At 57.8% G+C, this 16,832-nt stretch overlaps 6 protein-coding genes across 6 annotated transcripts; 2 read left to right on the forward strand and 4 right to left on the reverse strand.

Annotated features, from left to right (window-relative positions):
* Positions 1-691: 691 nt before the first annotated feature.
* BDV59DRAFT_100964 (velvet factor family protein) lies at positions 692-2,298 on the reverse strand. The gene is made up of 4 exons (XM_073686418.1): positions 1,889-2,298; positions 1,752-1,831; positions 1,214-1,693; positions 692-1,157 (listed from the first exon to the last, which is right to left on the reverse strand). The coding sequence occupies exons 1-4, from the start codon at positions 2,120-2,122 to the stop codon at positions 887-889; spliced, it is 1,065 nt and encodes a 354-aa protein (XP_073544732.1). The 5' UTR covers positions 2,123-2,298; the 3' UTR covers positions 692-886.
* Positions 2,299-5,272: 2,974 nt separating this feature from the next.
* Positions 5,273-7,336, forward strand: BDV59DRAFT_209923 (DUF1793-domain-containing protein; the record flags this gene model as incomplete). Its single annotated transcript, XM_073695479.1, has 3 exons — positions 5,273-5,430; positions 5,472-7,128; positions 7,316-7,336. The coding sequence occupies 3 exons, from the start codon at positions 5,273-5,275 to the stop codon at positions 7,334-7,336; spliced, it is 1,836 nt and encodes a 611-aa protein (XP_073544733.1).
* A 1,966-nt stretch (positions 7,337-9,302) lies between these two features.
* BDV59DRAFT_100992 (uncharacterized protein) lies at positions 9,303-10,218 on the reverse strand. The gene is made up of 2 exons (XM_073686419.1): positions 9,762-10,218; positions 9,303-9,705 (listed from the first exon to the last, which is right to left on the reverse strand). Exons 1-2 carry the CDS (start codon positions 10,012-10,014, stop codon positions 9,521-9,523), a joined length of 438 nt encoding a protein of 145 aa, XP_073544734.1. The 5' UTR covers positions 10,015-10,218; the 3' UTR covers positions 9,303-9,520.
* A 164-nt stretch (positions 10,219-10,382) lies between these two features.
* BDV59DRAFT_204781 (uncharacterized protein) lies at positions 10,383-10,979 on the forward strand (the record flags this gene model as incomplete). Its single annotated transcript, XM_073694527.1, has 1 exon — positions 10,383-10,979. The coding sequence occupies one exon, from the start codon at positions 10,383-10,385 to the stop codon at positions 10,977-10,979; it is 597 nt and encodes a 198-aa protein (XP_073544735.1).
* A 53-nt stretch (positions 10,980-11,032) lies between these two features.
* BDV59DRAFT_204782 (putative MFS transporter) lies at positions 11,033-12,954 on the reverse strand (the record flags this gene model as incomplete). The annotated part of the gene is made up of 7 exons (XM_073694528.1): positions 11,033-11,331; positions 11,383-11,626; positions 11,703-12,245; positions 12,293-12,346; positions 12,404-12,584; positions 12,648-12,727; positions 12,790-12,954. 7 exons carry the CDS (start codon positions 12,952-12,954, stop codon positions 11,033-11,035), a joined length of 1,566 nt encoding a protein of 521 aa, XP_073544736.1.
* A 790-nt stretch (positions 12,955-13,744) lies between these two features.
* BDV59DRAFT_195281 (transcription factor domain-containing protein) lies at positions 13,745-16,326 on the reverse strand (the record flags this gene model as incomplete). Its single annotated transcript, XM_073692531.1, has 4 exons — positions 13,745-13,831; positions 13,883-14,844; positions 14,899-16,232; positions 16,283-16,326. 4 exons carry the CDS (start codon positions 16,324-16,326, stop codon positions 13,745-13,747), a joined length of 2,427 nt encoding a protein of 808 aa, XP_073544737.1.
* Positions 16,327-16,832: the final 506 nt, after the last annotated feature.

Consider the following 16,832-nt stretch of genomic DNA (forward strand, 5'->3'; position numbering starts at 1 on the left):
TTCTACGGCTCAGCAACGAGCGAAAACGGGGGGTGGTGATGCCCGGCGAAGTAGTACGGAAGGTAGCATGAAGCTATACCTGCAAGCGAGTTGCGACATAACAGGGCGAAGTATAAAGCGGGAGGAGAACCGAATCCAGCAGGTGGCTTGACTGACCCGGCGCCGTGGGGGCGGGAGGATGTGGGGCGGCCAGCGTAACTGCGACATTCGAAATTTAACCATATCATCATCAAGCAACGAGCGCCTGGGGCTCGGGTGATACAACCGGGGGGGAATGGCATTCGCTATGGGGACTATCCAATAAACTCTACTTCGCCCTGACGATCATCGGCCGGAAACAGCTAACTTCGACCCGCCCAGGTCATCACGTTGGATCTTCCTCCCTTTCCCAGGGAAACCACACACGCCCAAGGACTGGGATTCAGGCACAGTCCCCAGATTGATCCACAATGCTGCAGGCCCGGATCTTCAGCCGGTTACCCGGAATGGAATTGGAAAGAATGCCGCTTCCATAAGGAGTACGTATGCCGTGTAATCTAGGTAGGGCTACGGATACGCCCATGGCGCCCAGGAACCACAGAAGATAAAAATATTACATAGAAGTAAAGTACCTAGAAAGTAGCCATTGGAAACCAAAAGCCAAAAAAAAAAAAAATAAAATAAAATAAAAATAAAAATAAAATAAAATAAAACACCCCACAGCACCAATCCGGATACTGCTAACAATACAACCCGCCGTTTAGAAATAAGCATTCCCGCCTGAACACCACAGACCATAACCCCGGATCTGAAACCGTTAATGCTGGTGAGGTAATCGAAAAGGGACCCATACGCAAAACAAATATGTGTAGCAAGAAGAGAAAACCCGCGCGCAACCTCGCCAGCTCTAATAGTCGTCGTCTCCGTCGTCGTCGTCGTTGTTCCGTCCGCGCGTCCCCTTGACCCCATCCTTCCGGATCGGGATCTTGATGCCCTGGAGCGCAAAGCATTTGCTCAGCGTTGTGCTCTCGATCACCCCGGGGAATTTCTTCGCCGAGTACACCTGGAAGGGCTCCGAGAACACCGTCGCCAGCACGGGGGCGTTTCCGTGGTTGATCACCGATACGCCGTTGGCGTCATTGGACGGAGTTCCCACGTTGACAAAGCTCATCTTCAGTCTAACAGCCGGGTTAGCGAGTTTTCCTTGATCGGTCCCGCGGTCATCGGCTCTTACCGGAAAATGCCCTCCGTCCGGACACTCAAATCTTGCAGGATAAACCAGACGCCGATCTTGTTGTCCGGATCGGTCAGTCGGAAGGCACTGGCGCTTAGGCTTCCAATCAGGTTCCGCGTGAACATGCCCCCCGGTCCCGCGCTGACGGGTTGTGCGGGGGACATGTTGGCCGGGGGCATGTGGCCGCCCCCGCCGTAATAGTTCTGGTAGTAGGGCGCCTGGGCGCCTGCGCCGTAGGGGTGCTGGTATGGCATCTGGGGGTTCCCACTGTAGTAGTTACCCATTTGCGGGTAGCCTCCGTAACCCTGGGAGTAGCCGGAGAAAGACGGGGAGAGGGCATGAGGCGGGGGCGGGTAGGAGGACGACATGGCGGTGGATATCGACGGAGACGTGGCGGAATGTTTGACCAGATTCACCTCGTTGGTGCCTTCGCCGTTCCACAGGTCCACCATCAGAACAAAGAAGGAAGTGTCGAGCTCACTAGAGGGGCCAGTCAGCGGGCGAAATTGGTTGGCGGTCACCCGAGTCCAATGCATACTTGATATCGATCTCCTTTTCCGTCTGCGCATCCTTCACCACGAGCCGGACACAAGGCGGGGGAGTGATCGGTCTCCGGTCCTAATGCACGGTCAACCAGAGTCCACCAGGAGGGGGGAACACGACGGAAGAGCCAACCTTGTCGCCAAAACCGCACATCCGGGCCCGAATAGGCTGTTGGACGACCTGTAGGGACCAGATGCGACCTTCATGGCAGGCCGACATGGGAGCGAGATGGCTGGACGAGTGGACACCCATGGGACCAGCCGATCCTGGGGTCGGGTAAGAAGACGAAGGAGGAGGGATGCGATCCATGGAGAGAGGCGGAGGGGGTGGCGGACCGGGGTGAGTTCTTTCGTCCACAGCGTACATGGTGTGGGAAGACGAGGAAATTGCAGGGAAGATTTATTGTAGGGAAGGCGATACTCGAAAGGCGGTAAAGAGGGAGGGAGCGGGCGTAACGACGGCACTGTATAGCATCGAGAGAAAAGCTTGAAGCCTCGCGACCGAAGTTGAGACGGAGGAGGGACCCCCAAGCTCCGGAACGGCAGGTGGGGGAGGGAGCAGGGACAAGCGGAATGGCGAGGAGAGGGTGACTGGGGCGAGGTTAGAAGGAAGCCGTTGAAGCGGTAATGGTGGAGAGATGGAGGAAAGCAGAGGGGGGAGAAATTGCGGGGGGGAAGAAGGAAGAGGAGCAAAATTCGTTCGGGAGTGACGACAAGGAATTAATTGTGGCGATGGGAGGGGATCGCCGGTCCGCGCGGGCCCTTTGCGATAGCAGTCGCCCGGACGGTGGTCGGCACAGTCGGTAGACGAGATGAAGGAGTGAAAGCCCGAGACAACGAAAATGGATGACAGGAAACTAGGAGACACTAACATACCGGGTTGACGCTGAAGTTGGGCGACCGCCGATTCCAGCGATGATCGTCTCTTGGGTGAGCCGTCGCGGAGGAGCTGTCAGAGCGGGAGATTCACTGGGACATCCACGGAACGAGGTCTGGACCAAAGGTTCAGCAGGAATATCCCTTGATCAATTCACGGGTGATATTTGGGGAGGGAGGGGGAGAGAGGTAGGTTGAGGTGGGGGTTGAAGGATGAAGAGGAAGAGAAAGCGGTAGGTAGAGGGGGGTGACGGGGAGGGTGGTAGTGATGACGATAACGAGTTGGCTGACGATAGAGCCTGGAGGTATTGCAGTAGGGGAGGAGGAGCGACGTGGGAGTAGGAGGAGGAGGAGGAGGAGGAGAGGAGGAGGAGAGGAATACCAGAGAAGATCGAGAAGGATAAGTAGAGGTCTAGACTGGCAGTGGGAGTTGGAGTTGTCGATGATGACTACGAACTGGTGAGGTGGAATTTTAATTTCTTCCTGTTACCCTGCTGGTTATTTTTAACTGTCGGATACGGTATGGTCTTCTCGGATGACCTCATGCTCGCCCTCTACCAGTCTCTTCCTCTTCCATCCTCCTTCTTCATCGTTCCATTCCTTCTTTCCTCCATCTCGCTCTTCTTCACGATTCCCCCGTGGACGCAGGGCAGCGACGCAGACGAGTGACTCTGCCACGCTCTGCACCATCACGGATCAGGAGAGGATCAGCCCGGCGCAGGAACCTCCGACCCAGACCGTCGGGTTCAGCTCCTTTCCTCCTTGCTTCAGTGCCCGTCCCCTGGATTCATCTTAATCCCGACCACGAGAGTCCGGGAGCCTGTAAGATTCTATCGGCCTCTACCAACCTCTCGAATTATACAGAGTACCTAGTACTAGTCCATACAACCCTATCAATTCTCCCCATATACCTTACCTACGGCCCTGGACGCGTTTGCCCACCGCCCCGCTCCCCCAGCCAACGAGCGGCGCCGGCCTGCCGCTAGTGGAGGGTGAAACGGACGACCAGACCAATCAGATCCCCCTGAGAACGCCCCATAGCCCAATGCAGCGGCCGACAGGGAGGAGATCCTCTCTGTTGGGTCGTGGGCCGCCCGTTTCGGGGTTAATTAACCCTGTCCAGTCGCCCGTTTGCGGTGTCCGCTTACCATTTGCCTCAACCTTCCGCTCGACCTCTGGGAGGGAAGATACAGTGTACCTCTCTCATCATCCTCCAGAGGAGACCCAATCTCAGTAGGACAGTAGCATTGCTTACTTACCCAGAGACATACCAACAGCGCCATGTTGCACTCGACCACCGTTTCCGGACAGCAGCCCCTCGGAGATTCTTCGGCCATTGGATAGCCCCGGAATTTCTCGATGTGGCAGGCGGTCATCCTGACAACAGTACGGAGTATGCTGTCGTCCAACGGAGTACGCAGTATGTAGATGCAGACGCCGGAGCAAAGATACCCACCGTCATAAAACCGCGGGGTATGCCTCTCCATGCAGCCCACGATGATCCCTTCGGTCTGCACCAATGCCGTGGTCTGGAAATTAGCCAACAAGTCGGATCCGACGCCGGCCCGGCGCACGGATGCCTGGGATGGAGCTCCTGGCCCGCAGCTTTCCTGTCCCGATGGACCTGTCAACCTCGCTCCCACCACATGGATGACGGTGAGGGAAATTTCAGAGCCCAAGGAAAAAGCAAACGTCAAATCTCCCGCCCAGCCCCTTTCACCCCCCGGGACACTCCGCCCGAAATGCCTCGGACACATGGCTCCCTCCCGGAGTATGCGGGATAGATGTCGCGGCACGCGTGGGCCACTCATCGGGGCGTTCGAGAACGTACACAAACATACCAGCGGTCGACAATCTCTCGCCCTGCCAGGCGATGTGTTTCATGGAGTAATTCTGCCCCTCCTGGTGGGTTCGTTGATTCACAATGCCATTCTTCCCCCTGGCCCTTGACTCAGGGGTCTACTCCATTCTCTGTCCCGTCTCATCTTCTGGGGGATAGATGCGAGGCGTCATCCGATCTAATCAAAGAAAGCCGTGTAGCCTGTGTATGGCGCCGTATAGTTCATGCACACTTTAATCTTATTTTACCAATCCAGTTCACGGCACGAGTGATCGGGAGAGCTAAATTTGACCCCATCTCGTCCACCGGGAACCATCTCCGGATGGGTCTGATGTCTTCCTGGATGGTGAAGTAGCGTCGGGCTCGTCAGAAAAACTTAGTAAGCAGGGCCTTAGTCCAGTGTACTCTGTAATTGCTGTAGATTCGCTGGTGGAAGCATACAGCGTATATCCCATACACTATCCAAGCAACATCATGGGTATTCGATTGACAGCAAAAGGAAGTAGAGCTATTCCAGGTAATCAGTGACTACGACATCCCCCTTTCCATTCACCTATACCTCGCTACGGGCCAAGTGTTGACGATTGGAGCATGTAGTGCGTATAGCTTATACAAATGGAACCATGAAAGAAAGTGCGTTCTGCATCGGTCCTTCTCAACAACTGTCTGGAAGTACGACAGTTCACTCGAGACTCTTTTGGCATCTACTGCATTCGGCTGTCCATGCTGTCCTTCTGGAAGCTTGTATCTCCAATCAGTACAACATCAGGCCTCCTCGGAGCAAGCTATGCTAGCCATAAAATGGTTGGCTCTATGGGTCTTTATCCGTACACAAGCGACGAGCGCTGCCTCGTTCTCGCCTCTCCTTCCCCAGCATATCCACTAGCCGTCCGTACCCCTTATCTCTCAGGTAGGTCCCATGCAGATCACCCGCCTTTCGTTGTCTTACAAGCTGGGCAGTGTGGCTTCCGGGAAGCCAAGCTCTGGAATTGCCCTCGAGCTCGTCGCAGTTTTGGTCCGGAAACAATCTGACCTGGTCCGTCATTGCCCGCGTCGATGGTCGGGTATATAATCTATTTGGCGTCAACAATGCCCTGAACGGGACGGAGGCCGCCGTCGTCACCAGCGGTAGTTTCACCTCGACGCACACCACCTTCACCGTCACAGTGAGCGCGGGATTCCACCAAGTGCAGATCTACTCTGACATCGACTCCTCGTGGACCGGACAGGCCGTTAATTCCACGTGGGCCTTTTCTTCCAGCGATAGCACCTCCGTGTTCCGTCTTAGCGCCGCTACGCAGACCGTCTTTGGGCAGAATGCCGCCGAGCAAGCTCTCTGGGGAGAAACCGTCTACGCGACTCGGCCGCATCCCTTCGGCAAGGTTTCATCTTCTGCTGGAGCATCGGCCACGCTCCGCTCGCAGTTCATGCAGCACGGGGTTCTGGATGGTTCACGTGCCGACTGGCCCAGTTTTGGAGCGGTGGGCTTCACGCATGACCTGGGGGAGGCGTCGGTGACGTTTGCCATCGGCCATGTGCGCGAGGAGGTGATCGACTACCTGGGAAAGCCCCAGACGGGATACTACCGCCTCCACTATTCCGATCCGGTAGAAGCTGTGTCCGAGTTCCTGGACGACTATGCGGCGGCAGCGGAAGAATCGGCCCGGATGGACGCCCTAGTCCAGGCGGGAGGCGAGTCGGCGTACGGGGCAAATTACTCGGACATCCTGGCTCTCTCGCTTCGACAGATCTACGGCGGGATGGAGCTGGTCGTGCCGCAGGTTGCGAAGCGCCCGGAGAATGCGCAAGCGTTCATCAAAGAAATCTCCAGCAACGGAAACATCAACACGGTGGACGTGATCTATGCGACCTTCCCGGCTCTGTACGTGCTGAGCCCGGACTATATCCGGCTCCTCCTCAAGCCGGTGTTCGACTACATGGCCAGCGACGCGTACGTCCAGCCCTACGCGGTGCATGATCTCGGGGCCAATTATCCCAACGCGACGGGCCACGACCCGAAGGGCGAGGAGATGCCGATCGAGGAAAGCGGCAACGTGATCATCCTGACCTATGCGTACGAAGCGGCCTCCGGGAAGACGGACCTGTCGACCGAGTACGCCAGTCTGCTACAGCGGTACGCCCAGTACCTCCAGACCCATGGAAAGTACCCGGAAAACCAGCTTTCCTTGAACGACGCACTGGGCGAGATGGCCAACCAGACGAACCTGGCGATGAAGGCGGCGTGCGCGCTGAGTCTGTACGGGCAGATGACGGGGGAAGCGGCGTACGCGCGCGACGGGAGGGCCATCGCACAAGCGCTGTACGAGGACCGGCTGGGCACGGCACCGAACGGGAGCTACTTTACGATGCAGTACGGCAATGCGACGTGGTTTCTGGCGTACAATCACTACGCGGATGTGCTCTTCGACCTGGATCTGTTCCCCGGCGAGGCGTACGCGCGCACGGGGTCGTTCTACCCCACGGTGCGGAAACCGGCGGGCGTGGCACTGACGGGCGGGGTGGACTGGGGCCAGACGAACTGGCAGAGCTATGTGGCGGCGACGGTGAGCGGCGATGCTCGGAAGCTGCTGATGGATGACATGCATGCGTACATTTCGAATGGGCTGAACCAGGCGCCGTTCCCGGATCGCTATTGGGTAAAGGACAATGCAGAAGGGAAGGCGGGGCGGGGGGGCGTTGTTTCGAGCGCGGCCGACGCTGGGGAGCCATTTTGCGGTGATGGCATTGGGTGTAGATGTGGGAGGGGAGTAGAGTGAGTATAGCTAGATGGGTGATCGGAATGGAGTGTACAAAGATAGATGGCGTATCGATTGCAATCTATAGCAATCTATAACAGGAAGGTAGGGTAGGGTTGATCACGAGGGGCCTCTTAGGGCCCAGATATGCAGGCGGTGACTGCCTGGATCGGCATATACTAGAAGGGGAAGGACGTGGTGCTGACTGCAGGTAAGTAGTCCAGGTACCCAGGGGACCGTACTATTCCTGTTAGTCAGGAAGGTACCAGGTACCTCAGCCCGAGAAAAATCGACGATGCAAGGACCAATCAGAAACCCCCCTGGCACCAAGCATACGTATTGCCCAAAGCGGAAAAAGCTCTCCAGCGGCGGTCAGACTATTGAGGTTGCGACTCCTTCTATATCATCAATCGGGCATGACAGGATCCCCAACCTGGATCCCTCCTCCTCGTCCTTCATCCCATCGTCTGCCTGTCCGACCCACCTGGTCCGATTCGAACTCCTTCACCAAACCCTCCAAACGGCGAAGTCTATTAGATTAATCCGTTAAATACCCGGCCTCTTGTCCCCCCGTCCGGCCTCATCCAGAAACCTGCATCATGAGCCCCCATCCTCGTGCAGACATGCATTTATTGGCCCTGGTGTGATCGACTCCAGGTATATACTCCCCCCGGGCCATGCTCCTGCAGTCTCCCTCCCAGCATGGCTGTCCCGACTGCTCTCTCCGGCCCACCAAAGTATGTACTTCCCATCCATCCTGATCAGGCCGATACTGACCCCCGCCAGTCCATCCATCCTTCTCGCTATCTCTGTCTGGACGCCGATAGCATGACCGGTCCGTTCATGGCCGGCTCGGCATCTTCCCAGCATCTCCCCTCGCTCGGGCATACCGTGCCCTCCGGGGAACTGAACCTCCCCGAGCTGGAGCTCATGGTCCAATGGTGCACCGACACCTACCGCTCCATCTCGCACAAACCCTCCGTCGAATGGATCTGGCACGCCGCCGTTCCCCGGGAGGCCATGCGCCATCCCTTCCTCCTCCACGGTCTCCTGGCCGTCTCCGCCCTGCATCTCTCCTTCCGCTCCGCCGCCGACCCCCAGGCCCAAGCCCACTACCGACGCACCGCCCACGTCCACCAGCAACACGCCCAGCTGGGGCTCTCCAAGGCCGCCCACGCCCTCGACTCCAGCAATTGCATCGCCGCCTTTGCCGTCTCCAGCATCCTCATCGTCTGCACCTTTGCGCAGCCGCTCGCCTCGCCCTCTCCGCCACCCACCACCACCACCACCACCACCACCCTGCACAGCCCGCTGGACGAGCTCTGCCGCATTTTCCAGCTCACGCAGCGCTCAACCGCCCTCCTCGCTGAGATCATCGACTGGGTCGCCCGCAGCGACCTCCACGCCCTCGTCGCCAGCGATGGCGACGGCGACGGCGACGCCGCCGCCCCGCGCATGCCCGACACGTCGCGGTTGGCCATCATGGCGCTGGCGCGCACCAACGTGCGGCTCGCCATGCAGTCGCCCCGCCACGACAAGCCGCTCTTCGACCGCGCCATTGACGCCCTGGGCCGCTCGCTCGACCAGCTCGCCCGCGGCGGCGAATTGCTCCTCTCCGCTTTCCGCTGGATTGTGCAGCTGCCACCGCCGTTCGTCGACCTCCTCCGCGCCCGTCACCCGTTCGCCCTGGTCATCCTGGCGCACTACGCCGTCGTGCTGCATGTGCTGCGCGCGCGCTGGTGGGTCGGCGACTGGGGGGAGCGTGTCATCCGCGCCGTGGGCCGACAGCTCGATGCCGAGTGGAGGGTTCAGCTCGGCTGGGTGCTGGACGCGACGGGCTGTTATCTTCCACAGTGATTGCTACGACTTTGCACGAATGTTATGACTCTGATAGAAGCCTCGCCCGGATCTGGACGGGGGAGTTAATGTGTTTTAATTTGGATGGTAGATTGTGCATTGCATCAGTTGTGCAGGCAACAAGGCAACTAGGCAGAAAAAAAGTAAATATATATATATGTGCTCCGTAGCGATAACGAAGGGGCCTCTCATTGGAGCGACGTATTAGTGCCGTCGAGCCGACGGAATATAAGAAGCCCGTGTATGCCCCCCCGACGCGGGTATTCACAAGTGAGCTAACGACAGACAACGAACAGACAACCAACCCGACCAGAGAAACCAAACGACCCGCCCGCAGTCTAGCATGATGTAGGAGAGCGTCGCAAGAACCACCACAGAACGCCGTCCCAAAGCAGAAAACAAACCTCCAGAAGCGGCTACCGCCGTCGCGATCAGCTCAGCTGGACGATGACGGCGCGTGGCCGGCGTCGCCGCCGCCGCTGCCGCTCTCGCCATCGCCCTTGTCGAGACTCTTCCGACGGTCCTTGGACGCCGTGCGCACCCGGCGCAACTGCTCCTCTTCCTGTTCGCGGATCATCATCTGCTCCTCGGGGGTGGGCGTGTAGGTGTTGGCCGCGCCGCCTGCGCTGTCAGCTCGGGACCGGGTCTGCGATAACGGAAAAAGGGACATGACATACCACGGCCGGTGTGATGCGGGGCCTCCTCCATGCGCAACGGCGGCGCCTCGACATCCTGGCTTTCGCGCGCGAGCTCCGGGTGGTCCGGGTCGTTGTGCATCATGTTGCCGGAGCCGCCACGCCCCGTGGTATAGACCTCCTGCTTGATGGTGGGGGTGACGAGATCGCGCGGGGTGGTGTGAGATTCCTGGGAGGTGGAGTAGATGTTGCCGGCGCCGCCGCGGCCGTGGGAGATGATGCGCGAGCCGCCCATGGTATAGATGGTATAGAGGTGTTGTGTAGGGGATAGTCGGAGAGAGGGGGGGTTCGATGGATCAGATGAAGATAAAAAGTCTTTGGCCAAGACTGGGCGGTTGGCACGGGACTTTGGATTAGCCGATTATCTAGAAATGTAGGGATGCAATCGACAGTGGAGAGAATCGAGAGATACAGCGATAGTGATAGTGATAGATAGTGATATACGATAGTCGATCTATCTGGATTTTATTATATTTCGGATTATCTCATGACTTGTGGATCGTCCGGATGCGGTTAGTCGGTCACCTGCTCCTTCTCTTCTTCTTCTCTTCCTTCCACTTCAACTTCAACTTCTTCAACATCCACTTCTCCTTCAACTCCATCATGTCCCTCCCTCCCCGTCTCTTCGCCTCCCTCGTCCACCCCTCGCGGTCTTGGTCCCTCGCCCGCTCCCTCCACAGCGACAACCCCCTCGATCTCCACGGAGACCTCGTCGGAACTTCCTCCTTCACCCCTCTCCCCGCGACCTCGTCCACAACAGATCTCCTCTACCAGGAAGAAGGCGAAATGCCCCGCCCGCCGGGCCTCCCTAACAACATCACCGTTGGCCTCCGCTTCACCAAGAAATACATCTGGCGGCTTAACGACGCCGGCCGCATCAGTGTCTGGTTCGCCAAGGTCGGCGCCGACCACGAGCCGGACTATCTCTTCCACGAGTTCGACTTTGACGTGCCAGGCAAGGGCTCCGACGACGCTACGTGGGTGACCCCCCCGAACCCACCGGCTGTTACCACCGCAGACGACGACTCGCTCGTGGTGACCGCCCACGGGAACCATCTCTGCATCAACGACATGTATCGCACGGCTTACTCCTTTCGCGTCCGTCCGTCCGACGGGACCGTGCTAAGCTGGGCCAGTCGACATGTCGTCAAGGGGCCAAAGAAGAATCAGGACATCGTCAATCTCTATTCCCCGCTTTGATTCATTCCCTCGGTCCCGGTCCTACCAGAGACCCATCATTATCCGACTACTCGTTACAGCGTATAGATGAAATCCGGCCGCTTGTCGCCCAGCATCCGGATCGCCTGCGCATCCAGCCCCTCCACCCAGTGGTCGCGCTCCCCGCGCCGCCGCTTGCTGTTCTCCCGCCGCAGAAGCAAATACTGCACCACCGACCCGCCAAACAGGAACAGCACCAGATACGCCAGCACCGTGCCGTGGCCTGGGTAGAAAGTGGGTGCGTCCTCGCCGCGGTAGATGTTTGAGGACACGATCCCGTTCAGATTGCCCCATCCAATGACAATTCCCAGCGTCACGCCGCGCTTATACACCCCTACACACAAGATTAGCGGCATCTCCAGAACAACAGGAGCGGCCGGCTCACCCTCGGTATTGTTACTCGACCACGAAATCGTATTGGAAATCGCCGGGTAGATCCCCATCGCGCCTAAGAACGTCCCCGCGTACCGTGCTCCCGCCGATTTGCACCCTAGCAGCATGCAGAACCCCACTATGCCCAGGATAGAGACGAGGATGTTGGCGATGCCGCGCTGGCGTGCACGATCCGCGATGAATCCCACCGCGACAGTCAGGATGGCCGCCGCCGCGTAGGGCGGCACACTGAGTAGCTGTGCCGTGATGGCGGTGTATCCTGTACAGGTTAGCCTTGTTCTTGCATCGTGGCTTGAATCCCAATAGACATACCCTGCCGCCTGTTAGCCATGCCTTCTCAATGCACAAAAGGGGACATACCAGTTCCTTGATGATGGTCGGCACAAACAGCGAAAAAGCATACAGACACCCGTCCGCTCCCATGTAGATCACCGCCCCGGTGTAGGTCTTCCAGTCGCGGAGACTGTTCCAGAAGTATTCCATTTTGAAATGCTCGTGCTCGGCACTGGCCTGCTGGTCCTCAGCGAGCCGGCGCAGCACGCGCTTGCGGTCCGCCTCCGACAGGAACTTGGCCTCGTCCGGAAAATCTTCCACCATCCAGAAGGACAGGACGCCCACCACGATGGTCGCTAGTCCCTCCAGGATGAAGATCCACGCCCACCCGGCCTTCCCGCCGATGCCATCCATCAGCGCAATCGCCGCCGCCAGCAGCCCGCCGAATGAGCCAGCCAGCGCCGCCGCCGAGAAGAAAATCGCCATGCGCACGCCGAACTCGGCGCGTTTGTACCAGCACGAGAGGAAGTAGCCAACGCCCGGGAAGAGTCCGGCTTCTGTGAGTCCCAGGAACCAGCGCGCCTGCAAGTATGAGTATGGGTACCGCGAGAGGGGTGGGGGTTACGTACCGCCATTAACCCAGAGTAGTTGTGTACGAGACCCATGCAGGTCATGCAAACGCCCTGAACGTGGAGTCAGCAGTCAGCGCTAGAGGTGGAGAAGTAGGCAAGAGGACACACCCATAGGAACATAATGATTGGGATGAAAATGCTGGGTCGCATCCGTTTGAGCAGCACGTTTGTGAGCGGTTCGAAGACGGAGTACGAGACGAAGAAGATGGTCAGGGAGGCGTTGTACTGAGCATTCGACATGCCCAGGTCTTCCACTAGCCCGTCCAGCTTCGCATTTCCGATGTTGGTTCTATGGCGTGTTAACTGCATGAGCTTTATCGACGTGGCTCGGGGTTGATATTGCGGGTCGTACCGGTCCAGGAATGAGATCAGATACAGCAGACTCAACCAGGGGATGAGCTTCAGGTCCAATTTCCAGACCAACGCGCGGTCCTATGCGTCGCGATGTTAGAATCCCCTGCGTAACGACGGGACGAGACGATTATATTGCGTACAATTTTTTCCCTTTCTTCCGCGCTCAACCCCTCATCGGGATCTTCGAACAGATCCAACTTCGACGCGGGCGGCCGGTACGCGGGCGGCTGGTCCTCATGCGAGACTGCCTTCTCCACATCAGCGGCACGGGGGACATCCTCAGGGTTTGGTTTGTCGTCAGCCATGGCGTTGCAGTCAGCTCTCACGAAATATGACAAGGTCGAGAACAGGGATGAGGGCGGGGGGCTTACTCGGTATTTAACAGCGCGAGCTACCCCGGTCGGCCCTGTCGCACCCCCCGAGCGCTATCCAACTGTATGCAGCATTATCAGGTCACTACCAGGGTTAGCGAAGGTTTTCGTGCCGGGATCGTCGACGGCGAGCGAATGACAGGGAACAATAAGCATGTGGGGCATTGTTTAGGGTCTCCCCACGGGGACCAAAGGCTTAGCGCTCTCAATTTTGGGCCGACACTGTACGCCGTACAGGCCCCCTTCCTCCCCGGGACTGCTCCTGCGTCTGCGGAACAGTGATCACCATCGTTCCTTACATGTCGATCCGTTAGCCAGCAGCCATGACTCCGTACCCACGGGTGTCCTTCTTTTCTTTCCTTCATACCAGATTTCTCTTCCTGGTTTCCTTGCCTCACCCCGCATGGGCCGTCTTGGCATCATCTCCACCTCTCGCTGTATGGTTTCCCTTAAGCCGAGAGACCCAGTTATCAGTATCCCATCTCGGCCTGCACATGGTCGGTCAGAATTTGCTCGCTGCCTCTAGCGCACCCGGTCAACGCTCCTCATTCGTCTCCCGCGGGCCAAGTGGCTGCTTAGTGTGGGGAGACCCCGAGTGCAAGTAGATAACCATGTCATTTCGCTTACAAACGGGGACCATCGGACATTATACACAGTTCGGACCATATCTCGCAGGAAACAATCGGATCGTTCTAGTCATATCTCATTACCCTAATCCACTACGCTATCCTAGGAACTCGCCCTGCGCCAACGCAATCCACGGGAGACCCTCCTCCCAGCAACGTTCAATCAACCGACGAGCACTCTGGATCTAAACAACACCATTAGCATGCGCATCATCCAGCCTCAGTAAGTCACCTACCTGCTTCATCCCCGTGCCATCCAGCACTTCAAACCGTTCCTGGAGCTCCCGTCGGTGCTCCGGCTCCTGCGCCTCGCATCCTGCCGTGAACAGCGGGAATAAGGCTGCAACCTCGACTGAGTCCCACGCCCGGATGGTCCATAGAGCTTGCATCAGCGCCACGATGGCCTCACGGACCCTGTCGTCGGCCGGCGATGTATCCAGAACACGCCGATGCAGATGCAGGAACCCTGCGTAGCGGAACGCGCCGTCCATGGCAATGATGCCCGTTGCCTCCGCGTCAGCGAAGTGGTTTTTGTCGGCGTGTGCGTGCGTATGCAGCATCCCCAAATCTGTAATTAACTCTTCCGCCGCTGCGACTGTCGTCGCGGATGGTGTCCAGCCAGCCCGGAGAGTCCCGCTCTCCGGGTCGAACCGCTCGTTGTCGCATTGGTGCACCAGCTGCCCGAGCCGCATCAGGAACAGTCCCGTGCGCGGCGTGAACCCCGTGAAGCAGTCGATGCTGAACTCGTTGTGTGCCTCGTCTGTGCAGCACGTGTTCAACACGGAGTAGTAGTCGAGAAGCGGGGGGTCGCTGTGTCGGCATGAGAGCGTCCCCATGATGTCGAGGTAGCCGAGCCACCGGGAGAGGAACGCCCCCACTGGGTTTCCCGGGTACGCCATCTGCGGCTTGCGGGCGACGTAGAGGTCGCGGGCAAGTTTGAGGTGGCTCTGCCATGGGATGGGTACCTCGAAGGTACTCGGAGAGATGATCTTCAGGGATAACAGCATGATTGCGGCGGCCAGGTGGCTGTCGGTCACCTTTTCGTGGGGATCTTCCAGGGCGAGCCGCAGAGCCGGAAAGACGTTGCTTACCCAGTGCGCGATCCGGTTCGCGGGCTCGGGATGGTCGAGATAGCGGGCTCGGTGGCTGGCGGAGTATGCAAGCATGAGATTCAGGAGATTTGAGTCACCGATCGCCACTGTTGGTGGTTAGTGAGGGTTCTTGGTATATGGCCGGGGGAGAAGGAACGCACTCGTTGGCAACACGGACACAAAGGGGTTATTTCCGCAATCATGGGCGACTAGCATCTTTGCGGTATGGTTGAGGAAATGGTGGAAGTACATCAGATTGATGGGCGTTTGCACCAGAGTGGATGGCAAGGGCGATAGATATCGCGGGATGTTGATAGGGACTGGGGACGAGTAGTATGTGTATTTCGTCCCATCCAGCTGAACCTTCCTGCCTGGTGCCTCTGAGGATTTAATCGCCGGAGGGAATGTCGCTGACTGGGAGTTGATCAGATCCAGCGCGTAGTTGATGTCGATGGCGGAGTGATCGTCATTTTTGTTCAAGTCTAGATCAGGACGGCCGCTGTCGAGCCCATAGTTATCTGTGACGCTGGTAAGATATGCATGCCACTTTTTCACCGGACTCGAGGCTCCATCCGGCAGAACTGGGTCGCGAGCGGAAATTATGGACGCACTCATGGAAGATGTGTGCTCCTGAGGTTGACCATGCGACTGTTGATGGGGAAGGTGCCCATTCATCACTTTGGTGAAAAAGTCCTCCGGGGCAGCAGTTGTATCACTCGGTCCATTGGGGATATTCGGAGACAACCCGGTGGAGACTAGCTGAGAGTTTCCAGAGTGCGGCGAAATGGCGTCCGTTGCGTTGGATGGACTTTGCGAATCGTATGAAGCGTATATACTGCTGGCCTCGGGTGGAGATGAGTATTGTGCAGGGTTGCTGTTGTCGGGCTCCTGCTGGTAAGGGCTTTCGCGGGACATCGCCGTAGATAAATGAAATGTGGGAAAGGAGGTCGCCCCTGGCGCTGGAAATATCTCATCAGGGATCGACGACGAGTAATTGGGAATCCGTTCGCCCGACAGTGTCATTGTGGTTTGGGAGGGGAGGCTGGACCACGACGAGGGCATATCTGGACCCAGCGAGTGTGACCCCAGGTCTACTGAGTTCTTGTCGGTTGTACGGTCAAGGGTGTTATGGAGCGACTGATCAGGCACAGTCGAGGGCTCTTGGATATCATGTAGACCTCTAGGATAAGACGTTCCTATCGTCATGTCCCCCGGTAGTTCCACCTCCCACGACAGACCGTCCACAGAGCTGTGTCCATTGGCTTCTTCCAGGACGCCCGCAGGTTGAAACAGTTGTATCGGCTGCAGATCAGATGGCCCAGTATCTGACGGGGAGAGGGTGAGGAGCAGATGGGCGGATTGGCCACTCGATTGCGAGCCCGGCGATTCGACAGAAGACCTCCGTCGTGTTCGTCCGCCCCAATTGAGCCGGATGCTGTAATCGCATTTTTCACCTTGCCGGACACAATTCAAGCAGGCGGGTTTTTCTTCCCCGCTAGAATGGGTTAGTCAAGAATGGGAGAGGAAATGTGCGACTCGACACACCATTTTACTTTGCGGGCTTTACACGGCCTATCACCTCGATGCATTCACTGGTCAACAAATGCCGCTCTCAACGTCTGACAACACTCAAAGATCCACACTCACCAGCATCCCTTCCGCGATCGTCGTTTGGGCTCTGGCGCACCGGGCCGTCGGGGACGAGGCATTTGATATCAAATCGGATGCGGCGCACACGCAGACAAGGAGATATTCCAAACACAGGGCAACGAATGACGGGCTCGGGACGAGAGGTCGAGCCGATGGGAAGTACAGAAACTGAAGATCGCCATGCAGAAGCTTCTTCACGGAAACGGAATTCGACCCAGGGGAATGGTTTTCTTCCGCCTCGTAGGGCGATTGATCCACGAAGCGAGGAAACGATAATCGATGAGACAGCCACAGCCGGTATTCGCCTTCATCGAGCTATGATCAGGGGTGACGGGGGGGTGGGTGAACAGGATAGCAGTACCGACGATATGGTAAGGGATCCCAAGTCAGAGGTTCGCCGCAGGTGGAGAGGTGAAGAAGAGAAAAGAAGAGAAGACGGCGGAGA

This window comes from Aspergillus ambiguus (genome assembly GCF_047715705.1).
Source record: "Aspergillus ambiguus strain CBS 117.58 unplaced genomic scaffold BDV59scaffold_36, whole genome shotgun sequence".
In the NCBI taxonomy this organism is placed as follows: Eukaryota; Fungi; Ascomycota; class Eurotiomycetes; order Eurotiales; family Aspergillaceae; genus Aspergillus; species Aspergillus ambiguus.